This window comes from Dasypus novemcinctus, chromosome 23 (assembly GCF_030445035.2).
Source record: "Dasypus novemcinctus isolate mDasNov1 chromosome 23, mDasNov1.1.hap2, whole genome shotgun sequence".
Classification (NCBI taxonomy): domain Eukaryota; kingdom Metazoa; phylum Chordata; class Mammalia; order Cingulata; family Dasypodidae; genus Dasypus; species Dasypus novemcinctus.
Window position 1 is genome coordinate 66,909,519 of NC_080695.1, and position 25,148 is coordinate 66,934,666.

The 25,148-nt window shown below is 44.1% G+C and overlaps 1 protein-coding gene across 45 annotated transcripts in view; it reads right to left on the reverse strand.

The window, feature by feature from the left end:
* Positions 1–25,148, reverse strand: part of RBFOX1 (RNA binding fox-1 homolog 1) — a 1,470,157-nt gene that overhangs the window by 902,754 nt on the left and 542,255 nt on the right. For all 45 annotated transcript variants that reach the window (XM_071211399.1, XM_071211389.1, XM_071211388.1 and 42 more), the window contains one exon: positions 2,674–2,721. Coding sequence is in view for 18 of the 45 variants with exons in the window: in XM_071211377.1 (XP_071067478.1) it covers positions 2,674–2,721 (48 nt within the window). In the remaining 27 variants the exon portion in view is untranslated. The remainder of the gene's footprint in view (positions 1–2,673; positions 2,722–25,148) is intronic.

A 25,148-nucleotide genomic window follows, 5' to 3' on the forward strand; every position in this document is an offset into this window, starting at 1 on the left:
CAAGGTATAGATGTAAATACTACATTAATACATTTATCTATACAAAATATGTGAAGGAGTAGATAAGAAGTAAGGGAGGGTGAAAGCAAAATCGAAGAAGTGGAAAGAAAATCATTCCTGTGAATCTGTCTAGCCCCATAGAGGTCATATAAGCTTTCTTGAGCTCAAAAGAAAATATCGCCGGTTCTCCCTCGGAGGACGCGGCTGTTGTAGAAATCCACCCGGGCCACGGGGCCACCATCTCAGGGGGAGTTTGGCTTATTATTTTGGCACCTCTGTCATCTCTTGTCACTTCAATTCCACTTTATCAAATTACTGATTTTGCTGGAAGCATTTGGATTAAATGGAGAGGGACGCACGCACACACGCAGGAGCAATTGTCATCACTTCAATGGTGAAATTTCATAATTACACATCAGGGTGACAGAAGCACCTGAGTGCATTCGTGGACTGGGTTGCCCTCCCTCCAGCGGCTGCGGCTGTTGTCTCCCTGCACGGCCTTACACCATCTCCCCATTCAGATGGGACGGGGTGGGGGGTGCGGGACGGGGCATCCTTCTGTGGAAGGTGGGGCACCGTGCCCCCTGGGTTGATTGGGGTTCAGCATTTTGACTTTTCTGGTAAGACATAAGATCCTGCTATTCAGAGCTACCGCTGTGGAAACCTCACACATTAGGAGATCCAGAGACTCCAGAGCCCAAATTTAAGAATCACTATGTCACCGATAATAATAACAATCGAAAAATAAAGAATACAGAGAGGAAGAAGAGCCCCCCCCCCATTTAACAGGGAGAATAAAAAGTCTTCAAAGAGTAAGACAGTGAGAATTTGAAATAGGCATTATGATTCTCTTCATCCAGCCAAAGAAGTCAACGCCAATTGATTGCAGCCAAGTATATGGTTAACTCATGCATCAGTTATGTGATGCCAAGTTTATACAAAACCCCCGGAGAACTTTCAAGGATGAGGCTTCATTGCAAGGGTGCTGACTCAGTGCAACAATCTATGACAAAGCAGAAGAACCCAGGTCTACATATATGCATGTTATATTCATGTATACATATATAGGAGGTGCACACACATATCTTTCCCTTTCTCAGAAGAGCCGCAGCCTTGTATGGAATGATCGTGCAGGCTTTCTTGCCACAGAGTGGCCACAGATGTGCCGAATCATTATCATCAGGGGCAGGTGGGTCGGTGCACCTGTGGCTAGAGCTTACAATGATTGTGTATTTCTCCTGTTGGGGATGGAAGCAAAGTTGCTGTAACAGCATCCATTCCCCCTGTATCCTTCTAACACTACTGGCAAAGATATATATATATTTTTAAATCACTGGACAGAGACATGCTTATGAATTCATTAAGTGTCCCAAGAGATGTGTCCTGGACTTTGGGAGCAGGGTGGGGCGGATGTTTTCTGAGCACCGTGACATAAGCAGAATCGGGGCAGGGCACTAGTGGCAGAGCCAGGGAGAACAGATCAAAAGATTTTGGACACAAGTCCAAAGTCACTTGGGTCCTAAGTGGCAATCCCATTAGCCAACTCACAAAATAGGCACGTGTATGTATGTCAATGTAAAAACCCTCTGCTGTGAATGGAAACTTAGATGGAAACGCCCTTAGCTAGAGACTAGAACAACACACAACTCTAAGCTAGGGTCATGCTGTTCGAATTTAAGCTACTGTATCATTATGCCTTTCAACATGAGGAGATTACCACTCTTTAAAATAACGCACAGCAATTGCTTTTTATTTAAAAGCAAATTCTGTTTCTAGAAGTCCTCAACCACCTTATTAACCATTAGACATGGCTAAGCCATCACAAAATCAAGGCTGGAACCTCTGTTAGAAATAATGACTGCATTGGACAATAACAGTACAGTTGCAAAGAGAAACATCTTTCAAAATTGTGGAGCGATGTCAAAAGTAGCTGGGAGATATGTACCCTCAATTCACTTATTCGACCTCTTTGGATTCAACGCATTAACGGTAAAATTGGATCTGTTCAGGTGCACTTTGCTATGGAAACTTCTGTGAACTCTTGTCAATAAAGGAAGACGGTGAAAATATTAAAGTGAAAAACAATTGGATAGCAGTTACTTTTCCTGAGGGGAGTCATACCACATGTAACAAAGAAGAGAGATGGGGGTGGAGAGAAACTAAAAATGTAGGAAATGACTTCCCTCGCCAGCCCTCTGAAATCTCAAATAGGAAGTACTCGTGTGCTATGAGTATCATGTGGAAATTGAGGCAGGCTTTCCATCAGACAGAGGGACATACACCGAAAAGCACAGTATTCTGTATTCTATGTCACGTTATATAATTATATATAACACATATGACAAATTATGTATAACAATCAACAATAATGTTCAACTAAGGTGTGAAACGAGGTGAAGGATGAGCTGTTTTCCTGATGACCAAAACACACATCTGCATCAAGTGTTTCACTTTATACTTCATGACACTAAGCACTTTTCAACTTTTCATTGATGCCAGCAGAAATGACACAGGTGACAGGTGGAAAAAGTAGGAACGTTTTTAAGTACGATTGTCTTTGGGTGTCTGCTATCAGCACATAAGCCAACTAGACATGCTTGAAACACTTGGATCTACCTACATCACAGAGCTCTTGTTTTGTTTGAAACCGAAAGATGAAAAATATTGACTTACTTTTCTGTCCTCTATTTCCACACAGGTGCTGCAGTCTGCTTTGATATCCTGAGAGGAAGAAGAGAGGAAGAATAGGAGTCAGGTCAGAGAACATTTGGTGGTGGCGGTGAAATGTCCTTTAAAATAATAAAGGGCTCACATTTCAACAATTGTTCCTCGATCCATTACACTTTATGTGCTTTTTAGAGGTATATGCCTTGGCATTTGCATTAGACATATGGATGTCATAAGGAAGCTTTATTGCATGCAGATGTGGGTGAAGGCAAACGCTATGGTCAGAAGACAGAGCAGAGAGGGCTGGGGGCGCATACAGTAAAGTGCCCTTCAGACACCTTTGGACAAACCAGCAGACCCTGCCCTTAATCAGACTTGGTGTATCTCCCATTCCAGATTTAAAATAGTCTAATCTACTTCTCTTTAACACAAAACCACCACAGTCTATCTCTTTTCTTCTGTTTGTCCATCCATCCATCCATCTATTGTACATCTACTTTGCGTCTGCATTTTTTCTTGTTCTAGAATTCAGAGGGGGAAAAAATCATGGATCTTATGCTTAAGAAGCTCAGTAGTTAGAGTAGTAAACAAATACAAGCAATTGTGACATTTGCTCATTAAAAAAAAGATGTATTTAGCTCCTCTTGTCTGCTATTTCTTGCGGTTTCAGTACATACAAAACACATAGAAGGCCCTGTCTGGGGATGTTTACATTCTACTGGGGAAGGCAGACAATAAAAAGTACAAATCAGTCAAATACTTTCAGAAGAAGATAAGTACTATGAAGAAAAATAACACAGGGAGAAGGAGACGGGAAATACTAAGGGAAGGGAATACGATTTCAACTTTAAAGAGAAATAGCAATTGGGCAAATGAGTGAAGGACTAAGATGTGAGCCATGTAGCAAGAGGATTCTGGGCAAGGGACGATCACATGCTAAGGCCCTTAGGCAGAGTATGCTGGACACACGCCAGCAGAGGAAGAAGCCACTGTGGCGAGTGTGAAGTAGGGGAACCTTAGGAGATGAGACTGGAGGAAGGCTTTGGCTTTGGCTTTGGCTTTGAGAGAAGTGAGAACCACTCAGGGGTTTTGAAAAGGAGACAGGTATGATCTGACTTTTATTTGAACAGAATGGACTGCAGAGAACCAAGGATGCAACTGAGAAGACTGGTTAGGAGGCTCCTGCGGCAGTCCAGGTGTGAGATGGCGCTGGCTGGGATAGCAGGGCAGGTGGTAGGAAGCATGAAGAGTCTGGGTAGGTTTTGGAGCTAGAGCTACCAGGATGCCTGGAAATAGCAAGTGTGGGGTATAAAAGGAAGTTCACAGCCAAGGCTGATTCCAAGGCCTGAGCATGTTAGCATTTGAGATGGGCGAGACTGTGCATGCGGCAGGGTGGTGTGTGGAGCTGTGTACAACCATGGCTCAGGTTTAGATATGTTAAGTCCACAGAAGTGTTTCTTCTCTCATCAACAAGTAGTCAGGTTTATCCCGCCCCTTTAGGTATTACCGATTCTTGGCAGATGGCTCATTTGGACAGTGTTGAGTTGATCCAAGTGAGAGATCACCAGCCAGCTGCCATCCAGTGATTGATTAAGCACAGCAAACTCTAAGACCATGTGAATTAAGAGTCGAACAAAAGGGACAACACTGAAAGGTGAAGAGTCGTAAGGTAAATATTTTGTAGCCGCAAAGTGGAATTCAGGGACCGAACACACCTTATGTGCCAGGAGCCGTTCTAGGCAGTTTACGTACTAGTCTCTACACTCTCATCCACCATCAGATAAGGTTGGCAGTAATTACTTTTTGCTGTGTGACAATTGAGAGTGGAGATGAAGCGATCTGATCTTGGTCACACAAGGACAGAGCTTAGTCTGTGGCTAGAAGTGCAGGCACCAATACAAGCAATGGTCCATGACCTTCAAGCGGTTTCTTTTTATTAAGGTAATTTGGCAGTCGGGATGATTCAGGCCATCTGTCTCACCCTGGTTACCTTCTGTTATGGGTGAAATTGCCTCCTCCAAGGCCCCCTCCTAAAGGATACGTTAAGTCCTAAACGCAGTCAAATGGACGCCACCCTCTTTGGGAATCGGGTCTTTGAAGACATGGCTAGTTAAAACGTGGCCAAGCTGGATGAGGGTGGGCCCTAGTCCATTAATGACTGGTTCTTATGAGAAGGGGAGAATTGGACAGACAGACACAGGGGAGATGGCCACATGAACACGGATGCAGAGATTGGGGCGAAACCACCAAGAGCCAAGGAACGCCAAGGATGGCGGGAGCTGGTGGTTTCAGAGGAAACGTGAACATGGTGCTACTGACAACCTGCTTTCGGGCTTCTGGTCTCAAGAACTGGGACACAATACATTTCTGTGCTTTAAACCACCAAGGCTACGCTACTTTGTTACAGCAGCGCTAGGACTCTGATGCACCTACTGAGTCAGAAACACCGCGGTGGGGCCAGCGGTCCGCGTGGTCCAAGCCCTCCGTGGAATTCTGCCACAGCCCAACGTGGGGACTTTCCACAGGCAGCCTCACCATCAACCTAAGGACAACCCGAGTCAGACTCGGTGCCCGAAGCTTGGCGCCACCACTGACTAGCTGTGTAGCCTCACACAAGAGCCTTTGTCTTTCAGAGTTCCATCCTCCGCCACACAGAGGCCACCTGAGAAACTGGCACTGCAAGTGGGCTCTGAGCCCAGCCACTGGGTCATCACCTGAGCTTGTAAAGTGCAGCTTCTCAGGTCAGCCCAGAGCCACCGAGGCAGAAGCTGCATCGCAGCAAGCCTCTCCCAGGAGCACAGAGCTCCACACGAGGACTGGGGTCCCAGCTGACATGAAACACCCTCTTCCTTTCCTCACCGACTCACAGCTGTGGATGCTGCTTGACTTGGGGCACCGAGTCTGCAGAATATCCATGACTTTGATGAAGACTCTCCCTGAACCCACCTGCTAGGAAACATAAAGAGGACTGGAGATGAGCTCAGTATGGGAGTGATGAAGAGCCCGGATTAATTGTAGACCTGAGAGAGGCCGTCTAGAAAGGAAGTGAAAAGAGCAGCTCCCCGTCAGTTTTCTGCAGTCCTGCCTGGGTGACAAGTGCATTTCCTTTTTCAGCTAGAGGGAAAATCTGTTGAGCTTGCAAGGAAGAGTCCACATCCGATTTTGAGTTGACCACGCCAAAGTGGCAGGTGTTAATCAACCAGCTAACGAAATCAATAAACCAAAGACAGGTTTTTATGCTGAATCTGCCACCGAGGGCTCATGCAAGCAACGGAAAAGTCCATCTGGCACAATGAGGATTCTTGCCATTTCCCTAAGCTTACTTCATTTATTCTTGTCAGGCTTAATTTACTGAACCCCGGTTGGATTTTTTATTTAGATGATATTGTGGGGTTGTCATCCACTGCAGATCAACGCAGGAGGCACCCCAGGGGACCTCAGTTGCTTCTGAACAATGTTGGACTCAAATTGGAAAAATGTCACTTTCACGGGAACAAGTTATTGTTCTGACTGCTCTGGGCAGAGCTGGTGTCCCTGGATGGGCTGTGGCCTGACCTTTCCCGAACCAGAGGAGTTGAGTAAGTACTTCAGCCCGGCTTGATGACTTCACTTGGAAAACAGCTCAACTATTTAAGTGTTAAATATGAATTTGAAACTGTGTAACTCATCACCAAGCAATCAGTGCTCCCTACCAAAGCCAACCATTCTCATTTCTGTGGCCCAAAAACCCTGAGCAATGGCTCGACTGTTGGCAAGAAATGGGATACCTCACACACTACGTAGTCACTCCCTTTGGGTTTCTACTCCTGGATGCTACCAACAATTGTGGGTCCATGCACAAGCATCCCATCTGCTCTTGGGATCAGTTTCCCCATCCGTAAAATGAGTGTGATCTTAACACCAGTGTCATTTGTTGTTAGGCAGTTCCAATATGAGCAAAGATCTGAGCATATTGTAAGTTGTCACTACATTAGCTGTCAATCCCGGCATCCTTGAAAAGTCTTTCGGGAATTGGATGTGGCTCAAGCAATTGGGCTCCCATCTTCCCTATAGGAGGCCCAGGGTTCGATACCCAGGGCCTCCTGATGAAGGCAAGCTGGCCTGTGTGGCAAGCTGGCCCACGCGGAGTGCTGGCCCACACAGAGTTTTGGTCCATGTGGAGAGCTGGTGCAGCAAAATGATGCAACAAAAAGAGACACAGAGGAGAGACAAAAAGAGACACAGAAGACCAGGGAGTTGAGGTGGCACAAGAGAATGATCCCCTCTCCACCATTCTGGAAGGTCCCAGGATTGGTTTCCGGAGCCTCCTAATGTGAATACAAGCAGACATAGAAGAACACACAGTGAGTGGACACAGAGAAGAGACAATGGGGGGAAAAAGAAAGAAAGAGAGAGAGGGAGGGAGGGAGGGAGAGAGAGAGAGAAAGGAGTCTTCTGGGGACCTGGCTCTGGGCGGTGTGCTTAGGACTTAAAATCAGCTCTATGTTTAAGGTTTTCCTCTCCCAGGGCCTCCGAGCCCTCTGGCATGTGGACATCAAAGTGCACCCGTGCCTGTTATTTTCAGAAGCTGGTCTCTCCCCCGAGAAGACTGTTCTTCTTCACTTCCTGTGCTGGGTGTTTGCTGATGGTTTTGCAGGTCGGGGCTGTTCAGGCCCATAAAGCGCCCCTGGCGGTGGTGGGTGGTGCCATTCACCGCTCTGAAGTGTCTCCAGGTAAAGGTCCCCGTGAGAGGGGGAGAGGAGCGTGGGCTGACGGGGGCAGGACAGAGGCCCCCCAGGACTCGGGATCCAGAACCTGCGGGGGTGGGATGGCAGCCCCTCCCCGAGACTCGTCCACGTCCTCCCCCAGAACCTGCAGGCGCCAGCCCATCAGGAGCGAGGGTCTTTGCAGGTGTAATTCTGTGAAGGATCTCAAGAGGAGATGGTCGTGGATGGCCCATGGGGCCCTAAATCCAGGGAGGAGTGTCCTTACGGGAGAGAGGAATAGGAGGCAGGAGAAGAGGAGGCCGGGGACGGCGGCGCAGATGAGGGTCCCCGCCAGGGGCGGTCTGGGTCGAAAGCTTAAGGAGCAGGAAGGGGTGCTCCTCGTGCCTCCAGATGGCCCCCGGCCCTGCTGACACCTGGATTTCAGACTTCTGGCCTCCGGAAGTGAGAGGCCATCGACTTCTGTTGTTCTAAGCCCTGGAGTTCATGGCAGACCAAGGACACGGAGGCAGAGCCTCGAGGAGCCTCCGGTGCCAGCCTCTAGCCTGACACCTGGCTGCTTGCCATCAGGAAAAGGAAGGTGTGACCCAGAGGCTTCACAGGTAACCCAAGCCCTAGGGGAAAAGACACGGCCCTTTAGAGCAGGGGTTCTTAGCCAGGCGACCGTGAGTTTGAACTGAAACTCAAAAAAAAAAAAAACAACAACACATTCTCATGGGGACGTGTTGGTGCAGGCGTGATCTGTTTATTAAATAACACACAGTACAGGTGGACTTAGTAAGGGGTCTGTGGTTTTCACCTGACTGGTAAAAGGAGGCCGTGGGACCAAAAAGGATAAGAAGCCCTGCTGTAGAGAGAGCCCAAGGTGACTGTACTTGGTCTGCTCACGGAGCCAGGCGCTTTCAGAAGACAGCCCCTGCCATCTCTAAATTGATGATTTCCGTTATCAATTCTGGAAGAGCAATGGAAAGAAAAGAGCAGGGCGCTTAGAAGTGCCGTGAGGGCTAAGTAAGGATCATATATCCTGGATGCGGCATTGGTCTCCTGAGCTCAGGTACAAATGCCCCAGAGAGTCTCCCAGGAAATGCCTAAGCTTCAGTCGTTCTGCGGGGCACAGGGAAACATCAACCAACAAGCCCAAATCAGGTGTGTGATCAACTGCCCTCCTAGCAAGGGGGGAAATCCGAGTGTTTCGCTTTTTCATTTCAAGCAGAAAATAAACACTATGCAAGGCAGTTCATGATGTTAAGAAAAAGTACATTTCTGCATCCCACTACAAAAGAATTGAATTTTGCATTTTAAATTCTGAGTCAACGTTATAAATGATTTTCTGTTCAAAAGCAATCTTTCTGATAGTTTGGATACTTAACTTTTTATATTGTTCTAAAAATAGCAACTACTGATTTAAAGTTAAGCCAACAAATACAAGATTAGATGCTTGGATTTAGAAAATATTGGTGATTTACTGCAACCCAAGTTCTTGATTGTTTTTGACCTTCACAAAGACTTAGATTTTTAGAATAAACATGAGCCTTAGAGACTATTTGGCTCAAGGCTTCCATTTTGCAGATGAGAAAACTGAGTGTCAGAATTTTAGTAGACTTCAAAAACAGTCTGGAATGACTTAAGACCCATCTGGTTTCACCTGCTAGGTCTGTTATGCTTTTCCTTAGGCCATATGTTGCCCTTGAATTTGAATATTTCAATGAATGTTCTAAAGTTAATTGCCTTATTATTTTACAGATGATGATTATGCCCAAACTTTTAAAAAATTGAGTAAATATGTTGTAACGGTAATTGGTGCAAATTTGAAATTATGCAAGCCTGTCAGCTGAGTTACTCAGAATCTGTGCTTACTCAGTTCAAGAGATCAAGTTTCAAACTGTCACTTGAATACATAAAGAACAGTATAAAGCATTTGCTCTGACATATTTTATCCACTCCATAAACATGTCTCCATTCACAAATTTGCTCAGCCCTGCAATATGATACATAGCCAGCAGATGGCAGCAAATAACTATGCAAACTATCCAGAGCCCTAAACACTAGAAGGCTTTGCCTGCCTGGGTCTGTAAACTTCTCCAGATATCACGATCTTTCTGCTCCCTCAAAATGTCTCAAATGACCGTATGTTTTAATTAACACGCCTTAATTACTTACCAGGCATGTGATCATTTGAGGAGGCATTTTATTTTTATGTGTTTAAGGAGTCTCAGTGTGGCAGAGATACCTGCTTCAAGTTAGAGGCTTTTTTGAAAATGCTGAGGTTTGAATCAAAATACGAAGGCAGAGCTAGTTCCCCTGAAATCATGAAAAAGGCACAAAAATGTGTGTAAACTAAGATCTCGACAGAAATCAATTCAACCACGGAATACAATGTTTAGTAGGCGAGGGAAGAGTGCCATGTTGAGGACTTCACGTGTATCTTGGAAGAAATTTAAGAGGCTCTGAGAATTTTCTTTATGGGGAGAGCAGGACAGAGATGCGGAGCCAGAAAGCCCACAGAACCAGCTCCTAACCAGGCTTGTAGGTAAATACAGAGAGCAGGGCATTCATCTTAGAATCTTCATGTCTTCCCCACCCCATGAAGTCTTCTGCTTTCTTCATCCTGCTTTTTTTGCAGCTCAGTTTTCAGGTGAGACAATGCCTTGGCATCTCAGCATCAGCCAAGCTGACCCGAAAGAGCTGGTAGGAAAAAGGCTCCGCGAGGCAGGGCTGCCGGCTCAGCACACTGCAGTTCCATACCTAGGAAGGCAGCCCCCTCTCAGGTAGGAGCAACTTGTCACTGAGGTGAGCTCTAACCAAGGGTCTGTTTGCAAATACTAGCTATGCATTGGCATCACAGCAGGGGTTTAATGAGAGTGCTTTTAATTAACTGTAAAAGTAATTACCCATATTAAATGTAAATCACACTTGTTTTTACATGCAGCGAATAATTTTAGCACAGCTTTTAAGAATACTATTTCTTGAGTAGCTGTCAGCTGCAAACTCTCAGCAAGTTGGAGTGCTTAAAAACAGTACCGAGTGCAAGAAACCCCTGATTTGTCACCTGGCTTCTACCAGCAAAGCTGCTTCTCCTTTCATTCGCATCAGACCCCAGGATCTAAACACCCCGTTTTTATAGCTGTACCCTCAGAGAAGCACCCCAACCACAGCCGCTGAAACGTGCATTTTATTTTCCTTTTTTTCTTCTGGCTTCCAGCCTCTTGGCTGATCCAAGGACTTCATGAGCAGGTTCTGGTGAGCAATGAAAGAGCTCCCTGAAAGAATGGGACCAAGAGGCAAGGAGAAGGCAGGCAGGCTGACAGATATGCACCTTCCGTGAGCCGATGTGGCCGTCTTCCAAAGAACAAGAAAGGTCAGTGAGCAAAAAGCCAGGCTCACCTGCTCCCCGAAGCTGCTTTCCAGAGGCCCATGATCTGGCCTGAAAACTCCCAGGGCTGAACTTCTGAGGGGGATAGATGGCTGCGTCACCAGCGCCACGCCTGCCGCACAGCAGCGCTCCTTCTGCTCTATAAATAGCACAGGAAAACCGCAGAGGGTCGGGAGAGAGTGAAGGAGAAACTGGACTCCTTGCGTGGGGGAGCTCTGTTAGGATGTTGGTCTCCGGGGCCCTCGGAATTCCACGCGGACTTGAACAAGACAGCGAGCCGGGCTGCTGAACTTCCCACCTGCGCCAAGGTGAGGCGTCACCAGCCGGATGCAGTTGGCAAATGCGAAATTGCTGGGTAATTATTGATACTTTGATAGGCACCTTCATTAAAGGATTTGAGGAGGCAATTATCAAATTGAAGCTTAGTGCACTCGAGTTAAGCAACTTAGTTGAAGATGAGGGAGAATGAGATGCAGAAAAGGCGACTTTGCGTCCATCCAATCACCCAGCAACTGAGTTAATCAAGTCCCTTCTAGAAAGAAATACAGCCTTCCATTTGAAGAGCATGGCTTTTGAATAGTATGTAATTATTTTCATTTCTTTGGTCTCCTTGGATTTTTTGTTGCTGCTGCGGCTGCTCTTGGATTTTGGTCTTTGCCTTGAAGCAACCCCAAGAGGGTGCTAGAGCAGGAAAAGTACTGCTTGGATAGGAGGCCCACAGCCTTGAACCTGCAGCAAGGTCAAGAGAGAAGAGCTTGAAGGAGACCTTGAATCTCCCAGAGGGAGATTTTTATGCCTTTTTATAGGGCCACACATATTTTCCCAGTGTCTCCTATAAGGAATGTATCCCACTGGCCACTTCCCATATTGTCTCTAAAAAGGATTCAAATGAATAAAAAATTTAAAAATGTAGCCAGATTCCTTTTTTTTAAAGATTTATTTATTTATTTATTTCTCTCCCCTCCCCACCCCCCACCCCAGTTGTCTGTTCTCTGCGTCTATTTGCTGTGTCTTCTTTGTCTGCTTTTGTTGTTGTCAGCGGCACGGGAATCTGTGTTTCTTTTTGTTGCGTCATCTTGTTGTGTCAGCTCTCCATGCAGGCGGCGCCTTACCTGGGCAGGCTGCACTTTCTTTCGTGCTGGGTGGCTCTCCTTGAGGGGCGTACTCCTTGCACATGAGGCTCCCCTACGGGGGTGGGGGTGCACCTCTGCGTGGCACGGCACTCCTTGCGTGCATCAGCACTGTGCATGGGCCAGCTCCACACGGGTCAAAGAGGCCTGGGGTTTGAATCGCGGACCTCCCACGTGGTAGACAGATGCCCTATCCACTGGGCCAAGTCCACCGCCCCAGAGTCTTAAGTAGCACATCAGCCTCTTGAGGAAGGATGGAGATACTAAGATAATCAAAGAATGCACTATGATATTTGAGGGGAAATGCCATGAAAAGTTGCACTTCAAATTTCACTTCCATGTGTGGATGAAAATACATGACAAAAGTCTCAGGAAGACGTCTGCCTGGTTTCAAATTCCATCTCTGCCACTTAATAGCTACATGGCTTGATGGGGCAACTTATCTGCACATCAACTTCCATATTTAAGAAAAAGGGGTAAATATCTGCCTCAATATTGTCAGGATTGGGATAAAGTATGAAAAGGGCCATCACATAGTTATGAATAAAAAGTGTTTTTTTAATTATACTTGCAATTATATTAGTAATTATTATTTTTCCTTCTAGATATAAGATGGTTCTAAAAACTGTCTGAATTCTTCAGTCCACTAAATGGTATCCTCGTGGCAGCAAAAGATACAATTTCCAAAAGGATGAGTTTCCCGGGAGTTTATATGATGGACAATCTATCTCAATACCCCCTACATCACCCTTCTAAGGATACTGATAGTACAAGGATCAAACAAAACCATTTAATTGAGAATTTATTTTCCTCCCAGGAATTAGATATTCTAAAAAAGACATATGATAGTTAGAGCAAGATTTGTGCCAATTAGTGAAGGCGCAGCACAGCTGAAGGTCAACAGTGCTGGTACAAGTGACTTTTAAATAATTAGCATTGTTATGCTTCTTGTTTTGTCCACAGAGATGGACTGATCTCCAAGCAATGACTCCTGCTCTAAGACACCGACTGAGTTTTGTAGGCTGCTAGGCGGTGCCACAGCTCTCCTTGGAAATTGGTATTTGCGGTAGTCACTGAGTCCATAGCCATCTTGTCAACCAAAGTTCCTTGCAAAGCACTATTTTCTGCCCCCGTGACGTTGAATTGTTTTTTTGCTTTCTGGTAGAAAATGGAAAACTCCCCTTTCCACATGATTTTATTCCAGGAATGAAAACATCGTTGTCTACAATCTTAAGTAAGCAACATGGTCAAAATGGTTCCCGTCACTCCTTCCCTCACTCAGACTTACTTAACATGGAGTTGGAATAAACATCTCCTATTTACACAACTTTCTATACCTTAGGATGGGTGTTATGAATAATTAGGCAATGATAAAGATTATTTTCCATTGGAGGGATAAGCATTATCTAAACTAGTGTAACAAAAAGCTCTTCAATCTGTGTGTACATATCCCTCATTCATTAACTAACTTACAGAGAAACCATTTTCTTGGCTTTGTTCCCAGTGGAATATTCCTCATACCAAGCGACCAAGGGCAAATAAGCCGGAATAAAAAGATTACTCTTTATTGTAATAAATGAGTAAATCCAAACATGTGAACCCTGACCTTCTGGTCCCTAAGAGTGAATAACACTAACAGAGAAAAAACTAAGCTTTTTTCATAGAAAGGTAACAGAGGGGGAAAATGAATGCTAATGTTCATTCTCATTTTGCATGATTTATTGGTTACCCATTCTTCGAAACACTCCTTTCATTTCGTACATGAGCACAGGAAGAATGTGCCTTAAAATAGACAGTTTAGGATAATTACATTTCTCTGCTATTTCACCCTCCTTCTCAAATGCCATGTTTACTTGCAGAATTGTCATTTACTTTTTATATGCACGAAGAGAATTAAGAATATTCCCTTTATAGTTTTGATTACTTTCTCTTCTGCAAGGCAGGCCTATATAATTTATTAGACCAGAATATTGTGTTGGGAGAGGGGAGCAGAGCTCCAGGTTTCCCCAGAGGAAGTCTTACACATCTCAGTTGTGCATATGGCTCTGGCAATGAGGTAAGAATGTAAGTGCAACTATTCCAGCTCCTGAAGGCTGATCTGCAGAAACACAGACCATTTCTTGTTTTTTAACCATTCTGGGTGGAATGCCTCTAACACCGATTCCATTAGCCTCTATGTTCTTAAACACGACTGTTGAACAGTCACGAGCTTGAAGAGGCTGGGATCCTTGGAATGGTTTGCCCCACCACCCCGCCACCTTGCCCCAGATAGTCACAGCTGGTTGTGCTCTTGCAGAATTTAGAAGTTTTTAAAAAGAGTCTGGAGGTTGTCAGAAGGAATGCCCTTATGCACAACTGAGCAGTGTCTAAGAGACAGATAAAGTAGATACAACCCCAGGTATTGGTTCTATTGAGGGATAAAGAGGCCCACGGGTTCTATGGTCATGGCAGATGGGGTTCACTGCCATGACAGATAGCCCTTCTTTGGAGCTGGTGTTTCTGCGTGATGGAATTGGACTCAGAGGGGATCTCTTTTCACAAGACTTTCATGCTACTTTACTGGAATTGTAGTTGGTGCTGGGGTTTAAGATATATTTAGGGATTTGAATCTCTGGACTGACAATATGATAGCCAGCCCCTGAGCCTCAACAGACTTCAGCTCCTACACTCTGATTTATTGGACTTACTCCACTCAGCTAACATGGAGTTGAAGAAGGTCAACCACCACACCATGGAGCCTAGAGTGCCTACAACTGAAAGCAGGAGGAGTGCATCCAGTATCCATGTGGAATCCAAGCCCCCACTTGACATAGATGTGCAATGGACACAACCAATCCAATGTCCACAGAGAAAATGTGGCATGGGTGTGGGAAGGGTGGCCATGGTGGCTGCTAGGTGCGGGGAATGGGAGGAAGAGATGAGATGGGGAGGTGTTTTCGGGACGTGGAGTTGTCCTGGGTGATGCTTCACGGACAACTACGGGACATTGTAGATCCCCCCAGGGCCCACTGGATGGAACGTGGGAGAGTGTGGGCTATGATGTGGACCATTGACTATGGGGTGCAGCGATGCTCAGAGATGTACTTACCAGGTGCAATGGATGTGTCATGATGATGGGAGAGAGTGTTGCTGTGGGGGGAGTGGGGGGTGGGGGCGGTGGGGTTGAATGGGACCTCATATTTTTTGAATGTAATATTTTTTAAAAAAATAAAATAAAATAAAATAAGTCTTTCCAGTCCCTACCTTCATGTTAGCTGCTTCTCTTGTTGGCCTTTTATTTCCATTTACGTTTGTTTCCAATTCACAGTTAGCTGGGAGTGGTCAGAAATGCAGGCTTTTAAAGCTAAATGTGTGTTTTTCTATTTTGTGACTTTCAGATAGATGATCAAATAAAACAGGAAATAGACTTTGGACGTATGAAGGAGATGATTGATAAGTTTCGCTGTTATTCACAAGAATCTGATATTGGCCTAAATGTACGAGCCTGATCTGATGAGTGGATCACAATAATTGATGGTGGGAGGTGGGGGTGGGGCATAAATAAGTAAATAAAATAAAAATTAGTAAAGCTCCTTTTGGTGCCACGGTTACCTGGAAATCATTTTGAATTGACCAAAGCATGAGGCTGCTCAGATTTTTTTTTTTTTTAACTTCAGGGAAGCCATGCTTTGACCCTCCCCTGCCTACTACCTTAATTCCTCTTCTAGGACATTCCTCCCAGACCCCTGGAGGTCCTAGAAGCTCACATCCCTCGGCTGGAATCCTCCTCCCTCTGCTGACCCAGTAGTCCTCTTACCAAAGCCGTTCTCACGTCCTCCTCTGATCTGCCCATCCAGGCGCTGCTGTTCTCTCTGGTACGCTGCCTTGGGCTTGCGCCTCAACTACCAGATTGATTTTTCACACTTGTATTTGCAGTGTATCTTTCCCATGCCTGTCTCCTCCATGATATTCTAAGCTCCTCAGAGGAAAGGGTAATAACAAAACTAGGCTTCTTTTAAAAAATCATTTTTAGTGATAGAATTACTCTACACACACATACACACTCACACATGTATGTATCTCTCCATTTAATCCTATGAAGCAGGCACAATAATAATTACCGCCTCCGGGACAATTACCGGACATTGTAGATCCTCCCAGGGCCCACTGGATGGAACGTGGGAGAGTATGGGCTATGATGTGGACCATTGACCATGAGGTGCAGCAATGCCCAGAGATGTACTTACCAAATGCAATGGATGTGTCATGATGATGGGGGAGAGTGTTGCTGTGCGGGGAGTGGTGGGGTGGGGGCGGTGGGGTTGAATGGGACCTCATATTTTTTGAATGTAATATTTTTTAAAAATGAATAAAAAAATCAAAAAAAAAATTACCGCCTCCTTAGAGGGAAAATAGTAACACAGGGAGGTCCATTTCTTTTCCAAGGTCACAGATCTAACAGATGCTGACTCTAGGACTTGAACCTGCTTTCTTTGGCTCAAAGGCTGGTGATATTAACTACTCAACTAATCTGCTTCCTTATTGTATTTACCATCAATTTGTAAAAGGAGTAACATAGTCCAAGGAATGAAGGTTTTTAATGGGTGAGCAAATGATCTATATAAGAGAAGGACTTTTTACCCTTTATGAGCTTTACTAATCATTCTGAGCCTCCATCCATTACTCAGAATAATTGACATAACTAACATTTATGTGTGAGTCATATATGTATATGTACATAGTTGTGCATATACATGCATATGTAGGCATATGTGTATGTATATTTTTATTTATACACTCTGAGAAATTCATATGAAGGATTTAACATGGAGGCTGGACTTCAAAGTCACTAATTCACATGGCCATTTGCAGTCGTCACCAATTGCCTTGAATTCAACTATTCACCTAATTGCATGGTTTCCTTTAGCCAGGTCAAAAGTCTAGGGATTCAGAAACTGAAGAACATGTTCTCTTTACGTATTGAATGAGGTTCGTTCTTGGTCTATGGCCATGGACGTCAGTTCTGTATAAACTAACCCTGTCCTCCTGACATCCCTGCAAGGACACAGGCATCCACACACTTCACAAGGTTCTCTGAAATGGGTACACCCATTGCAGCCTTCCCCACGGACTTGAAAAAGACACACTTGGGAGAAACTGGCCAAACTCCAAGAAAAAGCACCAAGCATTTATTAAGGTTGGTGCAAAAGGAATTGCAATTTCGGAGTGTGAATTTTAAATCATTATAACTAGGCTCAAACACATCTTTATTAATCAAAATAGGAACCATTACAATCCATACATTTTTGCCAATGAGAAATAAATTTGTTTATTCCTATAGCATAAAAATCTGTGTTTTGGGATTAGACAAATTCTTAGAAAACATTTTCTTCATCTTGCTGGTTGTGGAAGCATTTTCCCTGCAATAAGTTGTCAAGATCCTTGAAGAAGTGGTAGTCGGTTGGCGAGAGGTCAGGTCAACATGGTGGATGAGGCAAAACTTAGTAGCCCAATTCGTTCAACTTTTGAAGCATTGGTTGTACAATGTGCTATCAGGCATTGTCATGGAGAAGAATTGGGCCCTTTCTGTTGACCAATGCCAGCTGCAGGCACTGCAGTTTTTGGTGCATTGCATCGATGTGCTGAGAATACTTCTTAGATGTACTGGTTTCACTGGGATTCAGAAAGCTGTAGTGGATCAGAACGGCAGCAGACCACCAAACAATAACCATGACATTTTTGGTGCAAGTTTGGCTTTGGGAAGTGCTTTGGAGCTTCTTCTCTGTCCAACCACTGAGCTGGTCATCGCTGGTTGTCATATAAAATCCACTTTTCATTACACATCACAATCCGATCAAGAAATGGTTCGTTGTTGCATAGAATAAGAGAAGATGACACTTCAAAACGATTTTTTTGATTTTCAGGTGGCTCATGAGGCACCCGCTTATCAAGCTTTTTCACATTTCCAATTTGCTTCAAATGCCGAATGTCAGTAGAAGAGTCAACGTTGAGTTCTTCAGCAACTTCTCATGTAGTTTTAAGAGGATTGCCCTTGGTTGGTCGTTGTCAACTTCCAAGGTCTGGCTGCTACACACTTCATCCTCAGGGCTCTTGTCTCCTTTGCAAAACTTCTTTTTTTTTTTTTTTAAAGATTATTTATTTATTTATTTAATTTCCCCCCCTCCCCTGGTTGTCTGTTCTTGGTGTCTGTTTGCTGTGTCTTGTTTCTTTGTCCGCAAACCCCGGACCTCCCATATGGTAGATGGACGCCCTAACCACTGGGCCAAAGTCCGTTTCCCTGCAAAACTTCTTGAACCACCACTGCACTGTACATTCATTAGCAGTTCTGGTCGATGTATACTTGAAGTTGCGAGTTGCCTTTGCTACTTTACGATCCATTTTGAAGTCAAATAAGAAAATCGTTAGAATTTGCTTTTTGTGTAACGTCATCTCCATAGACTAAAAAAATATAAAATAAACAGCAAGTAACAAGTCTTTAGCAAAAAAACATAAAGCAAGAAATACACATTAAAATGATGTATCACATAACCATATTTAAGAATGTATATCAATAGCAAATAGCAAATTTCAACAATCCAAAACAGCAATTACTTTTGCACCAATGTAATATTTCTCAACGTCTCTCCTTCCCTCCCATTTCCTTCCTTCTCTCTCTCCCTCATTCCTTCATCCCTATTTTCCTTCCTCCCTCCTTTTTTCCCCCAGTAGCCTCTGCTGGGACCCCGAACAACAGAAAACTCTCAACCTATTTTGGAGACTTACAGTTTCCCATCAGCTTCCTGTCTGGGAGCGCAAATGGTCCCATTCCCTTGTATAAGGTTAACAGGTTTTAAGAAAAAAGATCAGCTCCAGTAATAGCAAATATAATGAAAAGTAGAGCCACCGCCCATAGAGTCAGCCCGAAGGACTCTTCAAGGTCACAGGCCTTGCGGCTGCTTAAGTTTTATCAATGAGTTCCAGGTTCAGGAGGCCTGGCAGGCACTTTAGCTAAAGAGGAGCTTTGCTGAGTGTCACTCGGGGGCGGCATCATCAAGGGAATACCTCCAGCAAAAGGCCCTTGCCATGGCTGCCTCCTCATCCTGCAAAACTCGTTTTTGTTCCGCCGAAATCCTTTTACGATAGAGACATGGGTCTCTGTCTCCAGAAGTCTTCGGCTCTGCACATGGAGAGCAGCCATCGACACTGAAGCAAGGGAATGCCGTGACATTATTCTAATAACCAGAAGAGTGGCATCTCTTCAAAGTAACTGATGACAACAGACATGTGATCGCCATCCTGCTTATGAACTCCTTCTATTCCTCCACAGTCTTTGTTTTTGGATATCTTTATCGGAACCAGCAGTGAGCTTCCCCAGATCTTTTCTGTTTGTGTTCTTTGTTTTCTGACCACTTTCTCGGGGCCAGATACTGGTCAGATACTTCCCCAGGTGTTTGCAGAGGTCAGTTTCCACAGCAACCCTATGCGTTGAGTGTTATCATCATCAGCACTGGAGGGGGAATAAGGTAGGTTCAGAGAGATGAAGTAGTTTAGTCCAAGACGTTAATCAATTAGTGGCAGATCCATGAGTCAGTCAAGTCCAGGAGTATCCTTATGAAACATCAATCACACTTCGGCATCACCCTCGTTGAAACCCTAACGCCCTCCCATTCCGTTGAGAATAAAACCCAACTCTGCGTAGGTCCACTGGAGTCACTCCCCAGTGGCCTCTCCTACCTCCTCTTGGCCTTCAACCAGCCCCTGACATTCAGCAAGCTCACGCCCAGCTTGGGGTATTGGCAGTCACTTGCTGTTTCCTCTCTCCAAAAGCTCCTGCTCCAGATATCCCCAAGGCTGGTTCTTTCTCGCCATCATGATATCAGTTCTGACAGTTCCGACGCTGATGCCAGCTCATCTGAGAGCTCTGCCCTGACCCCAGATAACTCGCCACCATCTCTCCCTGTTTTATTTTCTTCATTGTACCATTATATTTGAAAGCATACTGTTGACTCCCCTGTTTCTCTGTCTCGCCATCCTTCCAGCTGTTAATTCAATAAGGGCGAGGACGTCTATTTGTTTTCTTCCATGCTGAAGCCTCACCCTAGAAGAATACCAGGCACTGAGTATCCAAGTAATGACGACAGAGAAACTTAATGGACATGATGTCCCAAATCGGCTCTGTGCTCACCTCCCTAACAGCTTGCCCGTTTACTGAGGTCTTCCCTTTAAATAAATATGTTTCATAAAAGAGCATTTAAAAATGTATTTCTATTTCATCTTTTGGTAAAGGTTCTGCCTTCCTTTTTCTTAAATATGCATTAAAGATGTGTTTTACTCTTTTGCCAGTTCTCTCTCTCTCTCCCACACACACATACACACCATTTTTAGTCTTTTTAAAAAATGTTACATTAAAAAAATATGAGGTTCCCATATATCCCCCACCCCCTCACCCCACTACTTCCATAACAACAACCTCCTCCATCATCATGGGACACTCATTGCACTTGGTAAATACATCTCTGAGCACTGCTGCACTACATGGTCAATGGTCCACATTATAGTTTACACTCTCCCTCAGTCCACCCAGGGGGCCATGGGAGGACATACAATGTCCAGTAACTGTCCCTGCAGCACCACCCAGGACAACTCCAAGTCCTGAAAATGCCCCTAGATCACATCTCTTCTTCCCACTCCCTACTCTTAGCATTTACCATGGCTACTTTCTCCACATCAATGCTACAATTTCTTCCATTACTAATCACAATAGTTCCATAGTAGAATATCAGTAAGTCCACTCTAATCCATATCCTATTCCTCCATTCTGTGGACCCTGGGATGGTTATATCCACTCCACCTCTATATCAAGAGGGGGTTTAGATTCCATTTTTTGTTTTATTATCTTTTGTTTTCCTCGTCTTCCTTTTAATATCCAATTCTTTTTGAGGTGCAGTTTCCAAGGCTCTATTTCAATGACTCTGGCTTTGTCCTCCTAAATTTTCTATCTGTGATTTTATGATGATAGTTTTTCTTTCTCTGTGTCTGCGGACCCACCTCCTTCCCCCGACAAATCCCTCACACTCTACCTTGATCCATTTTTTTTAAGGAGATACCAGGGATTGAACCCAGGACCTCATACATGGGAAGCAGGAGCTCAACCATTTGAATTGCCTCTGCTTCCAAACTTTGATCCATTTTAAATGTCTTTGCTTGTTTTCTTCCAGCTTTGTCTGACAGCCAACTACTTCAATCCAAGTATAGCCTCCTTTCCCCCACATATATAAAGGTCCACATATTAAATATGTCCAGCCAAGTGATTCCCTGGGGGACAAATTTGTCCTTAGTTGAGGACACTGTTCTTGAGATAATCTAGCTTTCTCTCTCAACCTCTGACTTCCACTAACAAGTCAAGGGATGTAAGTGATCTACCATTTGAGTACCTTTCTCAAACTTTCATTATAAATCCAAATCCACCCATTTTAGGAATATAAAGTCAACTGCAAATACATGCAAATCTAAATGAGATGCTCTTGCTTATGCAAGTTAGTCCACTGGGCTTGGATTCAAATCAGGTTTTTGATGCTTATTAGCTACAAGACTTGAACAAGTTAGTCAACCGAACTAAATCTTGTCTAAATTTCCTTGTCTGTAAATTGAAGCTATTAATCACATCTACCTCAGAGGGCCAGTATAAGTATTACATAAGCTCATGTAAGAAAAATACCTAGAATATTGCTGAGCATATGGTATATCATCATTTTCATCAAGAAATGCTAGAATTACCATCATTGTTGTCAACTTCATCATTTTCTTTCAAGTAAAAACCCATTTAAAAAACAGCAATCCTCTCTAGGCAATGATGGATTAATTAAGTAATTAATATCCTCTCTCTTCTCTCAATACTTCATTTTCTCTCCTTGCCTCTCTCTCTTTTTCCTTCATGGGTTTGAGTGGAAAAGAAAGAAGAGGCAAGAAAAAGTGGCTGGAAGGAAGAATGAAGAAGTACCCCCATCTCTCTCTGTCATAGTTGGAGGAATCAAAACTGAATAATACATTCAATGAGTTACTTAATTAACTGGGTAAAGGTGAAGCTGCAACAGCTGAGTTACATAATGAGATGTCAAGCACAGAAGCTTAGACCAAGGAGGGATTTGAAAACCCTCTTCCTGTCAGAAGAAACCACAGGATTTTTCAGGCAGATGACACTAAGGGGTTTAATCTTTCCATTTGTGTCCTTCTGAAAGCAATGATCTTTTTTGAAAAAATCTACTGAAATAAGGCCAAATGTAAAATTAGCATTTATGTAGAAGGGGTCATTAAAATGAGTTAGTCTAGGCCCTTTATAACATGGAGCCAGTACCAAAATGAGAATTTTTAAAAAAAGAAAAAAAAGAAAAGGCCTGGTTAAAAGGATCTTAAATGGAGAGGCCTTTGCTAATAGCAAGGCTATCTCAGAAGGACTAATTAAGCTAGAAATAAATGTGGGTCAGAGGGAAAGGCCATTGCTTGATCCACCTAAATGTCAACCGACTGACCACAAGACTCACCTGCTGTTAATTAAAATCTAGTTGCCATCCCTAGTTAGGGGTTATGTGTGTCTCCCTCAATATTCTTTCTAAGATTATCGTAGTCAGACACCCGACCTCCCCACCCCCATCCATATTGCCAATTAATGTGGATTTTTATTTCCATGTTTTGATCTCAAAAGCTAAAAGCATAACCTATTTTTTTCTTTACCAAGACAGCTGATCCCAACTTAAGTGTCCCTGACATTAATGAATAATGAAAAATAAAATGTAAATCAAGAAATCAAGGCTGACTTTGAAAAAAATGTAGCTGTTGGTACTCTCAGAGCAAAAAGTCGTTAAACATCCTCAATTAGATGAATAACACTGTTCCTTTCCATTCATCTTGAGCATTACATCGCTATCATCTTGCACGTTTTATATGCCTGTGTTCTTTCTGAAGACGTTAATAAGATCACGGTGCCTCTTCCTTAGGCCACTGCCAAGTACAGTATACTTGGGTCACTTGCTATTTTTGCCACATCTGCATACTGCCTGTATTTTTATCCAACATAAACACATGTGCATGTGATATATATATATATATGTATATGTATATGTATATGTATTTGTATATATATGTATATGTGTGTATGAATACATTTTCAAGTTTTAGTTTACCAACACCCTAATTAAACTTATCTATGAAATTATAGGTTTACTATGCAGATTTTTTTCTAATACCCATTCAAATCATATTTAAACTTCTTGGGAGAAAAGGTTATATTCTATATTTGACTTGGGGTCATGTTATACAAATATACACAGTTGTCAAAGCCCATCAATATATAATAGAGTTTAACTCAAAAAAATAAAAACTATAAAAAGGATGGCAGGCGGACCGTGAACAGCATTAATGATTTGCGTCCTGTACTGTAGGGTGAAGGTACTGAAGTGTGCAACTCCCAGCATTAAAACAGAAACAAAAAGGGTAGATGGAGGGATGAATAGATGGATACATTTGGTAAAGCATCTCGGTGGTGAGTATTTATGACTCAGCTTTTCTGCATTTGAAACGAATTCATAATAGAATGCTGGAAAAATGCATACCTAAAATTGAAACAAAATGCACATCCATGCACCAGTAAAAGTGAAATCACATCGCCAGTCTCAGGAGAAACCCACTGGTTTTCTAGGAGCCCATAACCAATATGCTGTCAGATTCAGAACAAGGTGCAAAATGTACCTTTTCTACACAGTGGAGTGCATGAATTCAAGATTAAATCTTCCAGGGAGGATGGTGAGCTGAGCAAGACAGGGAGGCACCAAACGGGCACCACAGGAAGACATGAGGGGACTGGCCTGGAGAGACCAGGGCATCTGGTTGGCGAGGGCACATTTCTGTTCCACGGTGGCCCACGGACACCTGTATGAACACTCAGAGACGCTGCCACCTTACAACCACGTTACGGCACAACTGCTGCTGACACATAGTGACATTCAGGGTGGGCCGTGAGCAGAAAGAAGGGTGGAGGATGACTTGCTTCAGGGAATGATTTTTTACCCCGTTCAATCTTATATAACGTCTGGATGTTTGATGAAAGCTCTCTTTTATTCAAAGACTGTCCCTCTCCCAGCTTGTGGGACACACGTGTTCTTCCAGTCTGGCCAAGCTTTGTCTTCCACCTGACTGTTCACCCTCCCTCCAGCTGCACAGAACTGCGGACCTTTCTCACCTTTGTGCCTTTGTGTTTTTTTTTAAGATTTATTTTATTTATTGCTTCCCCCTGTCCCCTGTTCCCCTGTTGTGTTTCTCTGTGCATTCTTTTGTGTCTGCTTGTATTCTCATTAGGCAGCAATGGATCGTGGGACCTTCCGGAATGGGAGAGAGGCGATTACTCTCTTGTGCCACCTCAGCTTCCCGCTGCTACGTCTTTGTATTTTCTCTCCTCTGTGTCTCTTGTTGTGTCATCCTGCCGCACCAGCTCTCCAAGGCGGTCAGCACTCCTGCGCGGGGCTGCTTTCCTGTGCTGGGTGGCATTCCCACGCAGGGCGGCACTCCTGTACGGGGCAACATTCCTGTGTGAGCCGGCACTCTGCGTGGGCCTGTTTGCTGCATGGGCCAGCTTGCCCTCACCAGGAGGCCCTGGGCATCAAACTCTGGACCTCCTAATGACAGGCGGGAGCCCAATCTGTTGAGCCACATCCGTTTCCTTGTGCCTTTGTTTTATCAGATGCTACTTCACTGTCTGGAAATTTACTTCATTCATGACAAGTCTCAAGAATGTCCTTTTTACTTAAAGACAAGTCTAGCAGTGAATAATTCTCATCCTCTCACCCATTTGCTCCATGGCCAACAACCAGGGACTTTCTCCAGCCCTGTACTATACTATGAGAAGTTTCCAATCCTCTCAGGACCCTCACTCACTCCATGTTAGGGGGGGCTGGAGGGATGTTTCTGATGGGTGAGCTCCCTCCCCTCTCTCTACTCTCTTCTTTCTCTTCTCCTCTCCTCTCTTCTGCCCTCCTTTCCTCCTTTTCTTCCTTCCTTTCTTTCTTCCTCTCTTTTATAATGGGAAATTCATTAGGGTAAACACTTATACAGGTTTGAGGCTGTTTTATAATGGGAAATTCATTAGGGTAAACACTTATACAGGTTTGAGGCTTTGAAATGTCCAAATCAAGGCACCATAAGAGATATTTTCTCACCAAAGTCAGCTACTGCTAATCCTAGTGTCCCACCACGTGGCAAAGCAAGATGGCAGGCAAACTATGCCAACGTTCCTGCTCTCCCCTC